This window comes from Chiloscyllium plagiosum, chromosome 15, assembly GCF_004010195.1.
Source record: "Chiloscyllium plagiosum isolate BGI_BamShark_2017 chromosome 15, ASM401019v2, whole genome shotgun sequence".
NCBI lineage: Eukaryota > Metazoa > Chordata > Chondrichthyes > Orectolobiformes > Hemiscylliidae > Chiloscyllium > Chiloscyllium plagiosum.
This window is the reverse complement of record NC_057724.1, coordinates 65,940,695-65,959,959: the sequence shown is the minus strand read 5'-3', so window position 1 is coordinate 65,959,959 and position 19,265 is coordinate 65,940,695. Positions and strand designations below refer to the sequence as shown.

Genomic DNA, 19,265 nt, shown 5'->3' with positions numbered 1-19,265 from the left:
ACTCCAAGATCTCTTTGTTCAGCAACACCCCCTAGGACCTTACCATTGAGTGTATAAGTCCTGGTAAGATTTGCTTTCCCAAAATGCAGCACCTCACATTTATCTAAATTAAACTCCATCTACCACTTCTCAGCCCATCAGATCAAGATCCCGTTGTAATTGGAGGTAACCTTCTTCGCTGTCCACTACACTTCCAATTTTGGTGTCATCTGCAAACTTACTAACTATACCTCTTATGCCCACAACCAAATCATTTATATAAATGATGAAAAGTAGTGGTCCCAGCACCGATCCTTGTGGCACAGCCTCCACTCTGAAAAACCCTCCACCACCACCCTCTTCTTCTACCTTTGAGCCAGTTCTGTATCCAAATGGCTTGTCAGGCACACTGGGTCTGTAGTTCCCTGGCTTGTCCATACCACACTTCTTAAACAGTGACAACCACGTTAGCCAACCTCCAGTCTTCCAGCACCCCACCTGTGACGATCAATGATATAAATATCTCAAGGGGCCCAGCAATCACTTCTCTAGCTTCCCACAGAGTTCTAGGGTACACCTGATCAGGTCCTGGGTATTTATCCACTTTTATGTGTTTCAAGAAATCCAGCACTTCCTCCTCTGTAATATGGACATTTTTCAAAATGTGACCATCTATTTCCCTACATTCTATACCTTCCATGTCCTTTTTCACAGTAAACACTGATGCAAAATACTCATTTAATATCTTCCCTGTCTCCTGCGGCTCCACACAAAGGCTGCCTTGCTGATCTTTGAGGGGCCCTATTTTCTCTCTCATTACCCTTTTGTCCTTCATGCATTTGTAAAAACCCTTTGGATGCTACTTAACTCAATTTGCCAAAGCTATCTCGTCCCCTTTTTGCCCTCCTGATTTCCCTCTTAAGTATACTCCTACTGCTTTTATACTCTTCATACCTGACTTATGCATCCTTCTTTTTCTTAACCAAACCCTCAATTTCTTTAGTTATCCAACATTCCCTACACCTACCAACCTTTCCTTTCACCCTAACAGGAATATACTGTCTCTGGACTCTCATTTCTGAAGGCTTCCTATTTTCCAGCCATCCCTTGTGAATAACAAAGTCTTCAGGAGTATTTTTATTATCATCCATTCACAGGATGAGAGTATATCACTGTCCAGATCTGCATTTACTACCCATCCCTAATTGCCCAGAGAGTAGTTAAGAGGCTGTGGTTCTGGAGCCGCATGAAGATCAGACTGGGTAAGGATAGCAGTTTCCTTTTCTAAAGGACATCAGTGAACCAGATGGGTTTTTAACCCCCAACAATCAACAATGGCTTTATGATCATCATTAGGCTCTTAATTTCAGATTTTTATTGAATTTAAATTCCATCACCTGTAATGATGGGACTATGAACCTAGAACATTACATGTGTGTCTAGATTAATGGTCTAACAATATCATTAAGGCATTGTTTCCCCTTGTGTTCAATATGGTGAACAAAAAAATTATGTATTTGGGATTTGAAAAAGAAATATTGAGAAACCATTTGAATTTATATGTTGAGCCATGGAATTGACGTCCTTGACAAAGGACTTTAACTCAAAATTTACACATTGGCTTGCTCCAAATATAAGAACAAGTGAATTATCAAACGACCTGCAGAGGGCATATAGACTCAGAAAAATGTATGGCTTGAAGGTCAGCCACTGGACCCATGAATCTTAGCATCCAAGCTCATCATTTATACCTTGGAACTCGTTTGGTAAATAATCTTCTTTATAAAAAAAAGGAGACCAGGATGAAGATATTGCCATAAAATAATCAAACACAAAAGAGCAGAGGAGTTATTTCCTGTGTTCTTGATCAATAATTACTCTTAGTTAACCACAAAAATCAAATTATCCAATCATTGCCACTCTGCCTGAGATAATTTAGCTGCTGTGTCCTAACATTGATTACACTTCAAAAACTACTTCATTGACTATAAAGTGTTTTGAGTTGAATCAGCAACTGTCCCTATTAAATATGTTTGTTTTAATTGGTGGGATTGATTTAAATGAGGCAGGATTTAACAAGCTGCAATTACGTCACATTTAATACAATAAAACATACAAAGGCATTTCACAGAGGCATAAAATAATACTAGACATTAGATCCAATGACCATAAGGGTGGCCACAGTGGTAGGTTTTAAGGAATGTCTTAAAGGAGGAATGCAAAGAAGATGTGGAGAGAAATTTAGAGAGAATTCCTGAATTTAGGCAGTTGTGGGAGGGATTAAGGTCAGAGCAGATACCTTTCAGAATTGTGGGTTTGGTGTAGAAGATAGAACACCAAGGCTGTGAACAATCTGATTCAGCCATAAGATAATTTCCACAGAGAAGGGATGGTATTTACAGCTCAAGGGTGAAATATGCCGCAGGGACCAAAGAGAATGGGTGGCACAGTGGCTCAATGGTTAGCAATGCTGCCTCACAATGGCAGGGACTGATGTTCAATTCAACCCCTGGGTGACTGTCTGTGTGGAGTTTGCACTTTCTTCATGGGTTTCTTATGGGTGCTCTGTTTTTTTCCCCACAGTCCAAAGATAGGCAGGTTAGGTGGACTAGCTATGCTACATTGCCCATTATGTCCAGGGATAGGTGGGTTAGCCACAGGAATGCAAGGTTACAGGGATAAGGTAGGTGTGGAGTCTATGGACCAAATGGCCTGCTTCCACATTATAAGGGTTGTACATTACTCAACATTTAATTGAAGGAAACGTCTGCCCATCCAAACTAGATGTTGGACTAACATCAATTGAGGGACAGTGAAAGGGTTAACAGAGTTGATAAGGTTGAGCTGGACATTAGCATTGTTCACGTGAAAATTGACAAGTGTTTTTGGAAGATTCCATCAACAAGCAGCACATAGATGAAAAGCAAGAGGGGTCCAAAGATAGATTCTTGGAGGACATCAGGAGCAATTGTGTAACAGCAGAAAGAAAAGCCATTGCAAGCGATCCTCTGGCTATGATTAAATGGATAAGAATAGAACCATGGGAATGTAGCTCTACACCCAACTAGACCAACAAGGATGAAATAATGGAGAAGGATAGTATGCTCAACCATATCAAACACGCCTGAAAGATCAATAAGGATGAGCAGAGAATAATTTACCTGTGTCACACTCACAAAGGATTTCATTGTGATTTCAACAAGAATCTTTTTGGTACCATTGCAGGGGTAAAACCTGATGAGAGGGATTCTGACACAGTTCCAGAAAAGCAAAACTTGGTAGGGTAGAGACAGAGAAAGTAGCACAAACACGCAGTTGGATAAGTTAAATTATATGGACAGCTTTCATCAATTTGACTTGTATTCTAACTCACTCAAGGTTTAGCAATGATCTAATTGAAGTAGTACCCTTACTCATGACAGGTACTTAATGTGCAAAGAATTGTAACCTGTACATAACAGTCAGTATAAGTGTATTAAAGAACAAAGAATCAGAATGAAGAACAAGCAAGCAGAAATGATTCCTTTATAAATTCAGTGCTTACAAGCAAGGGACATTCAGAACAATCTTAAAATAAGATCAGGCCACTCAGGAGGAGTAGTGGATGGTTGGAACAGACTCCCACAAAAGATAGTAGAAGACTGAGTAAATTTAAATTTTCAAGACTGAGACTGATCAAATTATCCTTTTGGATATTAATATCAAGGGATTTGAAATAAATTAACTTGACACATAAATCAGCTAGTCAAACTGAATGAAGAAAATGTCTTGGTGTAGACAATGGTCTAATACTGATCTTAGGCAGCATCTTATATTTAAGAAATTACATTCAGCTTGAGACAAGCAGGAGACTTTGGCATTATTTCAATGCATCTTTGCAATTCCCTTGTGACATATGAGTATTTTCATCATAAATATCGCATTTGAATTATCAGTTTTTGTTAACAGGTTTTGCAACATCATAAGCCATGGCATTCCAAGGTGATCAGTAGCTCCAAAGGAACATATTCTTAAGATGAAGATGGCTTTTGGTGCGCTTGTCTTCATTGGTCAGAACATTGAGTATAGGTGTTGGGATGTCATGTTGTGCTGTAGAGGATATTGATGAGGCCACTTTTGAAATACTGTGTTCAATTCCGTTTGCCCTTCTAAAGGAAGGATGTTGTTAAACTTGAGAGGGTACAGAAAAGATTTACAAGGATATTGCTGTGATTAGAGGATTTGAACTATAGGGAGAGGCTGAATAGGCTGGGGCTATTTTCCCCTGGAGCGTCAGAGACAGAGGCATGACCTCAGAGATTTACAAAATCATGAACAGCATTGATAAGGTAAATAGCCAAGGTATTTTTTCCTGGAGTGGATTCAAAATTAGATGATAAATGTTTAAAGGTGAGAGGGAAAAGATTTAAGAAAGGACCTGAGAGGTAACTTTTTTCTGCAGAGGGTACTGCATGTATGGAATGAGTTGCCAGAGGAAGTGGTGGAGGCTGATACAATTACAACATTTAAAAGGCATCAGGAACATTTAGAGGGATAAGGGCCAAATGCTGGCAAATGAGACTACGTCAGATTGGGATGTCTGATCAGCGTGGATAAGTTGGACTGAAGGGTCTATTTCCATGCTGCATGACTCTATTTCTTAAATTGAAATTCCTATCATAATCATTTCCACGTTCTCTCAACTGCTTTTCCCAAAAAAAAGAATTTGAATCCATCTCATTTTCCTATAGCAGTTTGTATTTCTTGGAAGCTTCATTTTCACTAACAACTTTGAACTAAATTCCATCACCTTCTGCGTTCAGCTGTCTATCATGTTTTCCTATTCAGTCTTGGTTCCAACAACAATCTAATGCCAGCTGCATTACCAATGTTTAGTTGCTCCTACACAGGGCCATCCACAGAATTTGCATTAATTGGCACAAAATCATGAGTACAAGTTGGTCTTTGGAATGAAAGAACATTGTCCCAGTTTTTTAGCATCTTGCATCCAAACATGTATAACACAGGCAGGTGAGTAAAGTTCCTTTTACTCTGCTCCATTATTGCAACTTACCTCAACTGAATCAAATTTCCAGTTCACATTCTGGCCTGATAGAGTGAGGACAGCTTTATGGTGTGAAGCCCCTCTGACAAGACAGCATGAGACTGCCCAAACTCTTCTCAGGTAGTGTCATTAGACCTGTATGTGCATACTATTTCAATTATAACTTACATGTATTTAACACATTTAATGGAATAAAATGACTCAAGGAAATTCTTGACAGCATGATGAGACAAAATTAGGCATTGAGACACATAAAAGGATATTAAAAGTAAAGATTGATTAAGAGGTTAGGTTTTAATCATTGAGTCATAGAGATGTAAAGCACGGAAACAGACCTTTCAGTCCAACCTGTCCATGCCAACCAGATATCCCAACCCAATCCAGTCCCACCTGCCATGACCCGGCCCATATCCCTCCAAACCCTTCCTCTTCACATACCCACCCAGATGCCTTTTAAATGTTGCAATTGCACCAGCCTCCACTGCTTCCTCTGGCAGCTCATTCCATACACGTACCACTCTCTGCGTGAAAAAAATGCCCCTTTTATATCCTTCCCCTCGAACCCTAAACCTATGCCCTCTACTTCTGGACTCCCTTACCCCAGGGAAATGATTTTGTCTATTTATCCTATCCATGCCCCTCAATTTTATAATCCTCTATAAGGTCACCCCTCAGCCTCTGATGCTCCAGGGAAAACAGCCCTGTTTTACAGGAGTGTTTTTTAAAATGAGTGTTTTAAAGGAGAAAAGAAGCAACAGTGCAGGGATATTTAAGGAATAATTCCAGATCTTAAGACTTAGACAGCTGAAGTCTGAATCATCAATAATGTAGCATTTAAAACTGGGAATGCTCCAAAAATCCAGAATTTAAAGTGCATATATATCTAGCAGGATTAATGGGGCTGCACGAAGTGAGAGATCTGGAGAAATTTGAAAACAGACAAAAATTTTACAGTAAACAATTGGTTGACTGGAAACTCTATAGATTAGGCAGCAAAGGCATGGATTGGAGAACGGCTTGATGAGATTAGGAGTTATTTGTAGAAGTTTTTGTTTTGTCTTCCTGAATGATCCTTGAATAGTGGTCAGTTATATTGTCATTGAGACCACAGCCAGATAAATAAGAGGTCTATACAGCATAGAAAAAAAGCCCTTCAGCCCTTTGAGTCAGTGTCAGTTTAAAAACAGACCACCTAACTATTCTAAACCCTTTTTCCAGTGTCTGGCCCATTGCCTTCCATGTCTTGGTATCACAAGCCCATATCTAATTACTTCTTAAATGTTATGAGGGTTTCTGCCTTCCCCAACTTACAGGCGGTAGCTTTAGGTGATCTAGGCAGATCCAATTGGTTAAACCGTTGTTCACTGAAGCTGTTTAATCTGCATCCTGGGGCTTAAGAAAATAGATGTGTGGTATACCCTGGGGAATAATTAAAGGAAAGAAACTATCAACAGCTCTCGTGGGGTCAAGGGAAAAACTGGTGGAGAGAATGTGACCATCAATAGGTGCTGAATTAAAGGCAAAAGGCAGCACAGTGAGAACTTGATTGGTAAATTTACTTTCAGTAGAATTTTGTTTCCCCAAGTAGTGGTGTTGGACCACTTGAAGAGCATTGAGGTGGATCATTCCCCAGAACCCAACAATATCTACCTTAGATTACAGAGAGATGCAAGCGAGGGGCTTGACCAAGATCTTTGTTACCTTTCTAGCCACGAGAAAGATCCCGGTGGACTGGCAAGTAGCTAATATTGTTCCTCTATTTAAGGGAAATAGGAACAATCCAAGAAACCACAGACCGGTGAGTCTCTCTTCAGTGACTGGGATGGTATTGGAGAGAATTCTTAGGGATAGGATTTATGCAAGTTGGAAACGAATGGCCTAATTAGGGTCAGTCAACATGGCTTTGTGCAGGACACGTAAAGTCTTACTAACTTGATTGAATTTTTCAAGGTGGTGACAATTGATGAGGATAGAGCAATGGATGTTGTTTACATGGATTTTAGTAAGGCTTTCGACAAGATCCCTCACGGTAGGCTCATCCAGAAGATTAAAATGCATAGGATCCACGGTGACTTGGCCACGTGGAGACAGAGGGTTTTTCAGACTACAGGTTCATGACTAATGGTGTTCCGCAGGGAGCTCTTGTGTTTGCGATATATGTAAATGACTTAGATGAAAATGTAGATGGGTGGGTTAGTAAGTTTGCAGAACATACAAAGATCAGTGGAGTTGTAGATAGTGTAGAAGGCTGTCAAAGGATACAGCGGGATGTAGATCAGTTATAGATATTGTAGAGAAAAGGCAAATGGACTTCAATCTGGTCAAGTGTGAGGTGCTGCACTTTGGGAGATCAAATGTTAAGGAAGAGTATACAGTTAATGGCAGGACCCTGAACAGCACTGATGTACAGAAGGACCTTGGGGTTCAAGTCATAGCTCCCTGAAAGTGGCCACGCAAGTAGATAAGGTGGCATTGAATGCATATGGCATGCTTGCCTTTATTGGTCTGGAACTGAGTACAAGAGTCAGGATGTTATGTTGCAGTTTTATAAGACTTTAGTTAAGCTACACTTAAGAGTACTGTATTCAATTCTGTTCACCACATTATAGGAAGGACATGGAGAGGATGCAAAAGAGTTTTACCAGGATGCTGCCTGGATTAGAGGTTTTGAGCTAGAAGGAGGGGCCAGAAAAACTCAGGTTTTTTTGTTCTGGAGCAGCAGAGGCTGAGGGGAGACTTGATCGAAGTCCAAACAATTATGAGATGCAAAGATTAGGCTGACGGTCAGAATCATTTTCCCAAGAATTTAAATATCTAATACTAGGGGCATTTATTTAAGTAGGTGAAAGGGAGGGCTGTAGATACTTGAAATTAGAGTCGAGAGTGTGGTGCTGGAAAAGCACAACAGGTCAGGCAGCATCCAAGGAGCAGGAGCATCGATGTTTTGGGCAAAAGCCCTTCGTCAAGAATGAGCCTCATTCCTGATGAAGGGCTTTTGCCCAAAACATCAATGCGCCTGCTCCTCGGATGCTGCCTGACCTGCTGTGCTTTTCCAGCACCACACTCTCAACACATGTATTTAATTGGTATGGGGGGAAAGTTCAAAGGAGACATGAGGAGCAAGTGTGCACTGCTACAGGTGGTGGTTGAGGCAGCAAAGTTTAGGGCATTTAAGGGACTTTTAGATAAGCACATGAATATGCAAGGAATGGAAAGATACAGACCAAGGGCATGCAGAAGGGATTAGTTTTATTTGGCTTCATGTTCAACACAGCATCATGGCCGTAGGGCCTATTCCTGTGCTGTACTCTTCTATGTTCTAAACACAAAAGAGGCTTGGGAAGGGGAATGAGAATAGAGAATGATACAATAAAACAATTCTAGATCATCTTATCAGTGATAAATACAAAAAGGGAAACAAATGACATGTCCATGCATGACAGTTTCCTTTATTCATTCACAGGATGAGTACTATATTTGTTGTTCATACCTAATTGCTGCTGAGGTGGTGTTGGTCAGTTACGTTCTAGGACCACTATAATCCACGTGCTGTTGACCTAGCAGTATGTAAGGAAAAGCACTGTAGTTTCCATTCAGGATGGTGTATGGCTTGGAAGGAAACTTATGGCTGAATCTACTCCCATGTCTGCTAAGCTTGTCCTTCTAGTTGGGAACTATTTTTTGTAGGTATGTTTTGTAGGTGTTATCAAAGTTCAGGAGGGGAGAGATTTCAGAAGGAACAGGACAAAACTTCAGAGGGAATAAGAGCTGAGATAGAGGTTGGAATTGTAGGAAAAGACGACACTCTGCAGGGGCAAAGAAGACACCTCCATTAGAAATTGGAGTGACATCTGGATGTGAGAGAGGAACTTTAAATGAAAGGTATGTAGGTGAGATACTTCAAAAAATTGCTAGAAGAACAAAGGGACAAACTAAGTTAAAATTTAGATACAGGACTACACCATCACCTCTATTTCCCCCACTACTGACAGGAAAAATACCAAACACAGTTTATTGTTCAATCTCCTAACATTACATTATCAAAGAAATACAAAAAAGTTAAATTGACCACCAGGGACAAACTATAGCATGGAGTATAAATAACCAAGAGGAACTCAAATTCCAAACTTCCTGAGAATATTCTGTTGAATATAGTTAACAAGTTGTCAGAAGTGCTTGTGGAGTGTTCTTTCATTTTAAATTACATAGTGAATAGTTTCCCTAACTTACACATAGTTGAACAAGCGAGTTTGCATGGTTGATTTCTTTCTATCACAACTATGAAAACCAAACTTGCAACTGTAGACATACATACATGAAGCTCTGCAATAGTCGTTTACAGTGAGGAAAGAGGAGTTGTAATTAAATTGATTTTTAAAAGTTGATTATGTTAATTGTCTTTTAGAATTTGAATGCGAGGAGGAAAGCAGATCAGCCCATAAACAAAACTTGAATAATACCAGTTAAGAGCTCTCAGAAACTCCAAGGCTGGAGGTTACTGAGCTAAGGAAGGGCAAGACCACCTGGAACCTAATCTAATGAATTGATTTGAACTTTAAAGGCATATCAACTGATTAAACCAACTCATATGGCAGAAATATTTCAGTTTTTGTCTTGAGCTAGGTATAAAATCTGGAAGGAAACCTTTATTCCTCTCTCTAGCCCAAGGGAAACCAAATGCTCACTTTGAATGAACACAAGTAAATGATCACAAACTTAGCATCAGAAATAATGCAGCAATTAATCTCAGCACTTCTCAGCTTGGTCTGGTGGAGAGGAATGTATCATAGTCCCCATTTGTCCCATACTTGGAATATCCCTCCGTGTGAAGGAGTCTGCTGACAGACATGGTGCAGTCTTGTTCATGAACAGTATTACGGCAGCCAGAACCCTTGGAACCAGTCAGTTTTAATAACCTGTGTATTACCTGAAGAATTAGCAAATAAACATTACCCATTAAACCACTCAAGCTAAAAAGCCCTACCTTCAATTACTGGACAGGATTAAATTAGCTAAGAAGGTGCTGGATTATTACAAATGACCTCAGTCCAAATGGATCAAGAGATGTTGGTAAGAGGGGGTGAGAAATAGTAACTGGGTGATCATATTACTCGCTGGAAACTGCATGGCTGCTTACATCTGCCAAGAACAGGATTGGACTTGTTTGCCCTGCTCTTCAAATACATTGCTGATACTCACTGGTTCACACAAAATGGCTGGAGGAGATGCCAAAGGGCTGCTGGTACCTAGGGATCCAAAACCCAAGAGTAAACACCTTAAGCGTCATCTAGAAAGAAGGGGGAAAACAGGGGAGAAAAGAAATAGTACATACCCAGCATGAGTATCTCAAACAGCAGCGATTCAGTTTGTTTTTTTTTAAATCAAAAATTAAAACACCTTTACATAGTATCTCCAAGGTTTATCACAAATACAGTTTATGAACATCATTGGCAAGGCTAGTATCAAGTAACCGTCCTTAATTATCCTCAAGGAAATCATGGTGAGACACCTTAAATCACTGCAGTACATAGGAATATTCTCTCACAATACTATTAGGTAAGGAGATTTAGGACTTTGACCAAATAAAGAACAGCAATACATTTCCAAATCAGACTGTTGTATAATTCAAGGCACACTTGGAGATGGTAGTGTTCACACGTCCTTGCTGCCTTTTTAAATGGTAGAGCTCATCAGTTTAGAAGGTGCTGTTGAAGAAGCCAACAGGTTTTTGCTGTAGTGCATCTTGTACCAACCACAGTTGTTGGCGATGGAGTGAGTGAAATGGTGGATGGGATGCTAATCAAGTAACCAGCTTTGTTCTTGTAATGATATTGATCTTAAGAGTATTGCCCAAGCTGCACTTATCCAGGCAAACGGACAGCATTCCATTACACTTCTGACTTGTACTTTGTGGACAGGCACTAGGGAGTCAGGAAGTACTAACCAATCTGACCTATTTTAGTGCTACAGATGTCTACGGCCAGTCCAAATAGTTTTCTCATAAATGGTAACCCACAAAGTGTTAATTGTGGGGAAATCTGATGATGGTAATAGTATTTAAATAATGGGGAGTAAGTTAGATTTCTCTTATAGGAGAATGTCATTGCCTAGGATTTGCATGGCACAAATATTACTTGTTCCTTTCAGTCACAGCTAATTGCTGACCTGGTCTTATTGCATAAGGGCACAGACTGCTTCATTTCACAAGTAGCTGAAAATAGGCGACACACACTGCAATCATCACCACTGAAACAGCAAAGGATAGTTAGGCCTTGGATTGTGCTCTGAAGAACTCCTGCAGAGATATCCTGGAGATGAGATGATTGGTCTGCAACAACCACATGTTTCTTTTTGTTTAAGGCATAACTCTATAGCCAGTGGAATTTGTCAGATTCCCAACATGAATTTTGCTCCAGCTTCTTGATCTCACACTGAATCAAATGTTGCCTGATGTCAAGGCCAGTCCCTCTCACCTCATCTCTAGAGTGCAGCTCTTTTTGTCCATGTTTGGGCCTAGACTGTAATGAGGTCAAGAGCCAGGAAATCCTGAAAAACTCAAAATGTGTACTGGTGAACAAGCTGTTGGTTAGCAAATGCCACTTGATTGCATTGTTGATGACACCTTCCATCACTTTGATGACATCTTTTTATTTTTCAAAGCAGTCTGAATTTAGCCAAATATTCTTAAATTTCCAAAGTGCACACATTGTGTGCTGCTCAGTTGATGGGAAACAAAACATTTGTCCTTTCTTCTTTGGATTAATTCAATATGAAAACAGACAAAGACATTGGCTAACAGTTACTATCAGGTACATAGCAGCAATGCAAATTTAATCCACAATTTTTCAGTAACAGGCTTATTTTAAAAAATATTTTATTCCATTTAAAACAAAAGGACATTCTGGACTGCCATTTAATACACCAAAAATACACCAACTAGAACCTTGTTGTTCCCTCAAAGGAAATGTCAGCTGGCAAGTAGACCAATATTCTGTCCACCTTATCGCTCAATGCTGCTTTGACATAGCTGGCAGATGACAGAGCATTAAGAGAAAGAGATATTTTCATCACACCAGCATTACTCATATAGTGATAATCTCAACAGAGTGTCCCAGTGCAGAACTAAATGAAACTCATTATGACTAAGAGGTCAGAATCTAATCCTTCAACACACACTGTAGTCCTCAAAAGAAAATGAAATTTCTATCTAGGGATGTTCATGTACATCTTACTGGCCACAAACAATCAAGGTTCCAAAAATCCTCATTCAGGGCTAGAATAAGGCACTAAAATTGGCCTTAGCATCCTGAGTTAAGGAGGAGTTGGGGGTGCAGGAACCCAGCTGGAAAGTGCATTTGTTATGTACATGAATCGAGGACATACTGGACAGGCTCCAAAATCCACTATATTCAAAGAGCGTACAGTCACCCAGTACATGGGCTCGCATGAAGAATGATCAGTTCAGCAAGGTACTTGGGCACCCAACACCCAAATTCTAGCAAGAAGATGAGCAGAGGAGAAAGAATGCTGCTTGACATATCAAACAGGACGAATACAGGATGTTGTGGGAGAATTATTGTAAAAGGACAGTTATAGAGTTTAAATATTGCACTGTGGAGCTATCAAAACAGAACTGTTCCAAAATATCATTTCTTTACAAACAGTTTCCACCAGTACATTAATGATTAGGGACTACAAAGGATGAAGCAAGTTGAGGTCTTGACTTACATTTTATTCCACTCTGTGGTGTAGATGGTGATAAGAATCAAAAACCTAGCGCAACATGAACAACAAGAGACCCCTCCCCCCATCAAAAACAAATACTGGGATTAAAAAATATACACTAACTTTTAAGATTAACTGTCATAATTTTAATGTATCTCATCACTTGCTCCTAACTGAGATGAACCACATCAAAACAGTTATTAGCTCACTAGTAATTTGAACAGTGGCAGTTTATTACCATTTTTTGTAAATAACACAGACAGTTATCTTTATACAAGGAAAAAGGTGATGCAGAAATACTGAGACAGTTCATTTTGGATGCCTTGTTTTGAACATCTACCTCACTGATGACGATTTCAAAACTGTAAATAATAGGTGTAGATAAACTTCTATTGCAATTGAGAAACCATTTACATTAACTGAATTCAGATTACAGGGGGAAAGTCTCACTTCGGAAGAAATCTGCACATAAATAAAAATGAAAAATTGGGCAGAGTTCTGCATCAAGTTGAAGAACCGGGCACTACCAGTTCAAATCGGCCAACTTGTCCTTCTTGTGCAAGCTGGTTCATAATATCATCTACACGGACCTTTCTGCTCACAACCAAATAACGCTCCTTTCCTTTTCCATAGGATTTACTCTTGAGGCCATACTTTGCAGCCATTTGATGGATTTGCATTCGTTCATCGTTGGTTAGCTCTTTGGAAAAGGTCAGTTCTTCCTGCTTGTCCGAGCGGGCATAGTTTTTGATAAGATCTTCTATATCACGCTTGTTTAATTTAGAACCACTCTTGCTCATCTCTAAACCCAGGCCCTCTCTCTTGAACTGTTCTTTTACAATGATTGGCTCTGCAATACCTTCACCCTCTTTCCCCAAACCACCTCCTTTCCACCCCATTTTCCGTAAAAGCTGATTGCCAATGTTGTCCTCTGTGATCTTTTGTTTAAGAGCTTCCTCAGCCGACCTTCCGAGAATTGCACTTCGAGAGATGGCTGCATCGGTGTTTCCTGGTTTGCTCGATTTTACAACAGGTTGCGTTTCCCTCAGTATTGTCAAAGCTTTTTCTGCCGCTGTATGCTTCACCAACTTCTTGGTTCCATAAGCCTCAGCAATAAAGTGATCTTCAACAAAAACACGACATTGCCAGATCTGACTGGGCGTCAGGTGAAACTTGTAATCCACGGTCATTCTGTTAAATTGAGCTGAATTGTTCAGAATGCAGACAGCATTTTTTGCGGTCTCCAAAATGACAAAATCCATCCAGTGCTTCTTTTTGAGATCCTTCGAATTCCGATTGTTCTGTTTAGTTGTTTCATTCCCTTTATTGGCTGTATCTTTAGTATCTTTGCTTGGGATTTTCTCATCTGGTTTTTTGAGAGCAGGAGGAATGTCATTTCGAGGGGTGTTTTTTTCACATAATATTAAATCATCAATACAATTACTTTTACACTTGCGCTTCACAACCTCAACCACCACATCTTTAAGGAACAATTTTAAGGCTTGCTCAGAGGCCCTATCGCGAGCTCCAATTTTGCTGCCAGCATAACCTGTAGCCAAGTAGACACCCTGACATCTCAACTCACAGGCATAGCCATCTGTCAAGACTTTCTTATTTTTTGGTACATCAGCTGGAGGGATCTCCTTCAGCGATACGTAGAAATACTGAGGATTTGTTTTACATGTCTGAATACAGCTGCTTAGCACGTCACTGTGGTTTAGCTGGTTACTGAAACCTCCAATAGAACTAAGCTTTCTTGACACAGATATCTGAAGCATATTAAAGAAAGTCTGTCTGCTCTTTATTGCAGATGGAGAAAAGCCACCAGATGGAGATTCCTTGCTTGACAAAGGTTCTGGAAGGACTGACTTGCTGGCATTCTTCTTAGAAGATTTTCTACTTTTCGACCGTTTGGTCTGTGTGAAACCCAGGCCCTTGTAGCCCTGTTTATTGGCAACTGGGGTCTTGGAAAAATCCGGTCCCCTCATTGTTGGATAAAGATCTGATGGATTGGAATGATAAGCTTCATATTTAGCAGAATAATTCTGCTGTATTTTAGACATGTAAGTGCTTAAACAGCTTATCCCATTAACGCAGTTTCCACTTTTGGCTTGCTCTCCATCTGTGAAGATGGTTTTGCACAAAGAGTCATAATCACACGTGTTAGAATTCTGAGAAGTGGCAGGATCCAGTGGGCCATTTGAACTTTTGCTAGATTTGCTTGTTTTTGAGGTGGATTGAGACTCTGCTTTTACCGATTTCTCCTCCATTCTAATCAAACAATTTGAATTATCTTCATCTAAATCTGCCCACCTTCGTGGCTTGTCTGATTGACTTGGCTTTTTCTTCACTTCATTCTCCTCCTTGGTGCTGCTGCTAACAAATGCAACTGGCTCAAAACGAAACCGAGGGCGAAATAAAGGCGGTTTCCGCTTTGCTGTTGGATTTTCACCTAAGAAGGTGGACACAGATAGCGAGCGTGTTAGTTTGTAGTTTCAAAACATTGCCTGCCTTGCACATCAACAAGTTATATCTTTTATTTCTAAAGAATTAAGTCTGGAAACTTCAGCAATATATATGCATCTACATATTCCTTGCTCTTTTGCTCATCAGCTAGTATTAATGCAATTATTGCTAAAACCATTTCAAACAGAACACAAAAGCTAGAGTCAAGGAAATATCTATTTTGACAATGCCTGTTGGGGTCTGTCTGTGCAGACTCCTTTCTCTGCAGTCAAATTGCATGAGTTTGTTTTGAGAGTAACTATGGAATAAGACTCCTAAATGATCTGATATGCCAGGTGACATGGAGATGAAGGATATGGAAATTATGTTCGACAAATTTACTAGAGTCATTTGAGCATGTAACAAACAGAGTTGATAAAGGAGAATCTGCAGCTGTATTGTATTTGCAGAAGGCATTCAAGAAGGTGTCACATAGAAAAAGGTACTGCACAAAATAGGAGCTCATGGTGTTAGGGGTAATGTATAAGCACAGATTGAGGATTGGCAAATGGGCAGGAGATAGAGTCAGGATTAATGGGAAATTTTCAGTTTGATAAGAAATAACTAGTTGAAAGACACAGGGAACAGTCGTATGGTCTCATGTTATTTGCTATCTATATTAATGATTTGGAAGGGGGTTGCAAAGTGTGATGTGTAATTATTTGCTGATGATACAAAAATAGGTGGGGAGGCCTGCTTTGATAAGGACACAAGAAAACTGCAAGAGAATTTAGATAGGTTGAGTGATTGGGCAAAAAACTTGGCAGGTGGAGTTTAATGTAGGAAAGTGAGAGACAAACACTTTGGCAGGAAGAATCCAACAGCAAACTAAAACTTAAATAGAGAGAAACTCCAAAAGTGAGCATCACAGACGGGATCAGATTCTTTTTATGCATGAAACAGAAATGTTAGCATGCAGTGTAGCAATTAAATAAAACAAATGCGATTTTGGACTTTATTGCTAGAGGCTTGCAGTTTAAAATGGGAGTCTTGTTACGACTGTATGGTGTTGGTAAAGCCACATTGGAAGTACACGTAATGTTCGTCCCCATTTTTAATCAAAGATATGCTGGCACTGGAGGCAGTACAAAAGTGATTCATTAGGCTAATTCCGGAAATGAAGGAATTGTTTTATCAAGAACATGTTGATTTTAGAAGAATGTAATGTAACCTTATTGAAACATACAAGATTCTGAGGGGACTTGACAGGATAGAATGTTTAGAGTATAGGGGCAAGGATATCTTTTTGCAATTGTGTAGGGCCTTGATGAGACCATACCTGGAGTATTGTATGCAGTTTTGATCTCCTTGTCAGAGGAAGGATGTTCTGCTACAGAGGGAGAGCAATGAAGATTTACCAGACCGATTTCTGAGATGGCAGGACTGATGTATGAAGGAAGACTAGATTGTTTAGGATTATATCCACAGGGGTTTAGAAGAATGAAGATCTCATAGAAACCTATAAAATTCTAACAGAACCAAACAGGAAGAAAATGCTTGATGACTTAGAGAACCCAGAACCAAAGTGACATTCTAAGGATCTGCAGTAGGCCATTTATGACTGAGATGAAGAGAAATTTCTTCACCCAGAGTGGTGAGCTTGTGGAATTTCCTACCACTGAAAACAGCGGAGGCCAAAACATTGGATGTTTTCAGGAAGGTGCTAGATATAGCTTCTGGGATCAAAGGGTTTGTGAGAAATCCAGAACGAGGCACTGAGTTGGATAATCAGCCATGATCGTATTGAATAGCAGATCTGGCTCAAAGGGCCGAATGGCCTGCTCTTGTTTCTATTTTCTATGTTACATTCCCACTAGTGGCAGAATCCCAAATTGGGGATATAGTTACAAATTAAAGGGACACTTATTTAAAAGTATGAGAAGGAATTACTTTTCTCAGTGGGTACAGAATGTCTAGAATTCTCAAGCCCAGAAATGTGTGGAGGCTATATTAGTGAAAGTATTTAAAGAGGAAGTAGAATTTTAAAATATTGAGGAGGTGAGAGCTACAAGGAGATAGCACAAAAGAGGTGTTGAGGCTTGGAGCAGATCAGGCAAGATCTCATTGATTGGCAGGACGGGAGACTGGGCGCCTCCTAGCAGAGCGCTTTAGGGAACATCTCCGAGACACCCGCACCAATCAACCAAACCGCCCCGTGGCCCAACATTTCAACTCCCCCTCCCACTCTGCCGAGGACATGGAGGTCCTGGGCCTCCTTCACCGCCGCTCCCTCACCACCAGACGCCTGGAGGAAGAACGCCTCATCTTCCGCCCCGGAACACTTCAACCCCAGGGCATCAACGTAGACTTTAACAGCTTCCTCATTTCCCCTTCCCCCACCTCACCCCAGCTCTAAACTTCCAGCTCAGCACTGTCCCCATGACTTGTCCGGACTTGTCCTACCTGCATATCTCCTTTTCCACCTATCCACTCCACCCTCTCCTCCCTGACTTATCACCTTCATCTCCTTCCCCACTGACCTATTGTACTCTATGCCACTCTCTCCCCACCCCCACCCTCCTCTAGCTTATCTCTCCACGCTTCAGGCTCTCTGCCTTTATTCCTGGTGAAGGGCTTTTGCCCGAAACGTCGATTTTGCCTGTCCTTGGATGCTGCCTGAATTGCTGTGCTCTTCCAGCACCACTAATTCAAAAGCTGAATGGCCTATCCCTACTCTCTTATGATCTCTCTTATATAATATGTCTATTAGGAACACTGCATCAATCCCAGAGACTTAGAATAAACACTTTAATAGTTCTATCATTCAGTTAATATTTCCCTCATTAAAACTGCTATTTGTTAAACTTAAAGAAACGCTGCAAAGTTACTTGCTGCACATTTCTTCCACTTAGCATGCAACTGCACTTAGCTAGATGCTGGATTAGACCTCAACTCCTGTTGTACACAGCAGGATCTTTCCCATACTTTTGAATATTACAATTTTTCAAATTAGTATTTAAACTATCTGGCATTCACTAAGCCAAACACTTTTAGTAACTCTAGATGTGGGAATTTCTGAGAAGCAGAACTTATGAATGCAATAAAGCTGACTGATGCTTACAGAATAGATACCGAAGCATTGATGTCACAACTTTGATCTTGATCATAAGCAAAATCAGCAACTGGAGAATAATGTTAATCTCCCTCAATACTCAAGACTGTGTGCAATTCCTACACAGACCTAATAAATCAACTGGCAAAATATGTTTCTGTAGTGTTCACATATGGATAAGCATGCACTCGGATGAAAATTGAAAATTTCCCATTAAGTGCATCAGTTTCTGCTTAAATATGTAGGAGAGCATTATTATTGCAGACAACACACTTCAGAATGAATTTTTGGTTGGAAATTAATTTCAAAAGGCAGCATATTCAGTTATTGAAGAAAATCAATTCTGGCAAAATAACCAAATGTCATAAATGGAGTAAGGACAGAACCTAGGTCTACTGCTGGATCCAAAATGCTGATTATCTGGTGGAAGTGGTGGAAAAAAATGAGGAGAACTCCCTCTCTTTCGGTCTTCCAATCATGAAACTATAATTATTTTCAGGCCAGGAAACAATACTGCCCACAATTTGGCAGAAACTAAAAATTCAGTAAAGATTACAGTGAATGCTGTTCCATGAAATAAGTGCCTTGGTGGTTCAATAATTTTGCTCTTCAGAGATTGAAATTGTTGGTGCAATTTAGTTTTGTAATCTAACAAACCCAGAAAGGCTTCATGCAATCACTGAACATTCAGTCTGCAGCAACCTACTCAAATGACAGATACAAAGCATTGAAGGGAAATTAGTCAGAATACAAAGCTTATGAACATATAGAGTCATAGAGATGTACAGCATGGAAACAAACCCTTCGGTCCAACCCGTCCATGCCGACCAGATATCCCAACCCAATCTAGTCCCACCTGCCAGCACCCGGCCCATATCCCTCCAAACCCTTCCTATTCATACACCCATCCAAATGCCTCTTAAATGTTGCAATTGTACCAGCCTCCACCACTTCCTCTGG

At 40.2% G+C, this 19,265-nt stretch overlaps 1 protein-coding gene across 1 annotated transcript in view; it reads right to left on the bottom strand.

Annotated features, from left to right (window-relative positions):
• Window positions 1-11,837: 11,837 nt before the first annotated feature.
• nkrf (NFKB repressing factor) overlaps window positions 11,838-19,265 on the bottom strand; it is a 20,818-nt gene continuing 13,390 nt past the window's right edge. Inside the window, exon 3 of the mRNA XM_043705088.1 lies at window positions 11,838-15,200. Coding sequence (XP_043561023.1) covers window positions 13,252-15,200 — 1,949 coding nt within the window. The 3' untranslated portion in view covers window positions 11,838-13,251. The remainder of the gene's footprint in view (window positions 15,201-19,265) is intronic.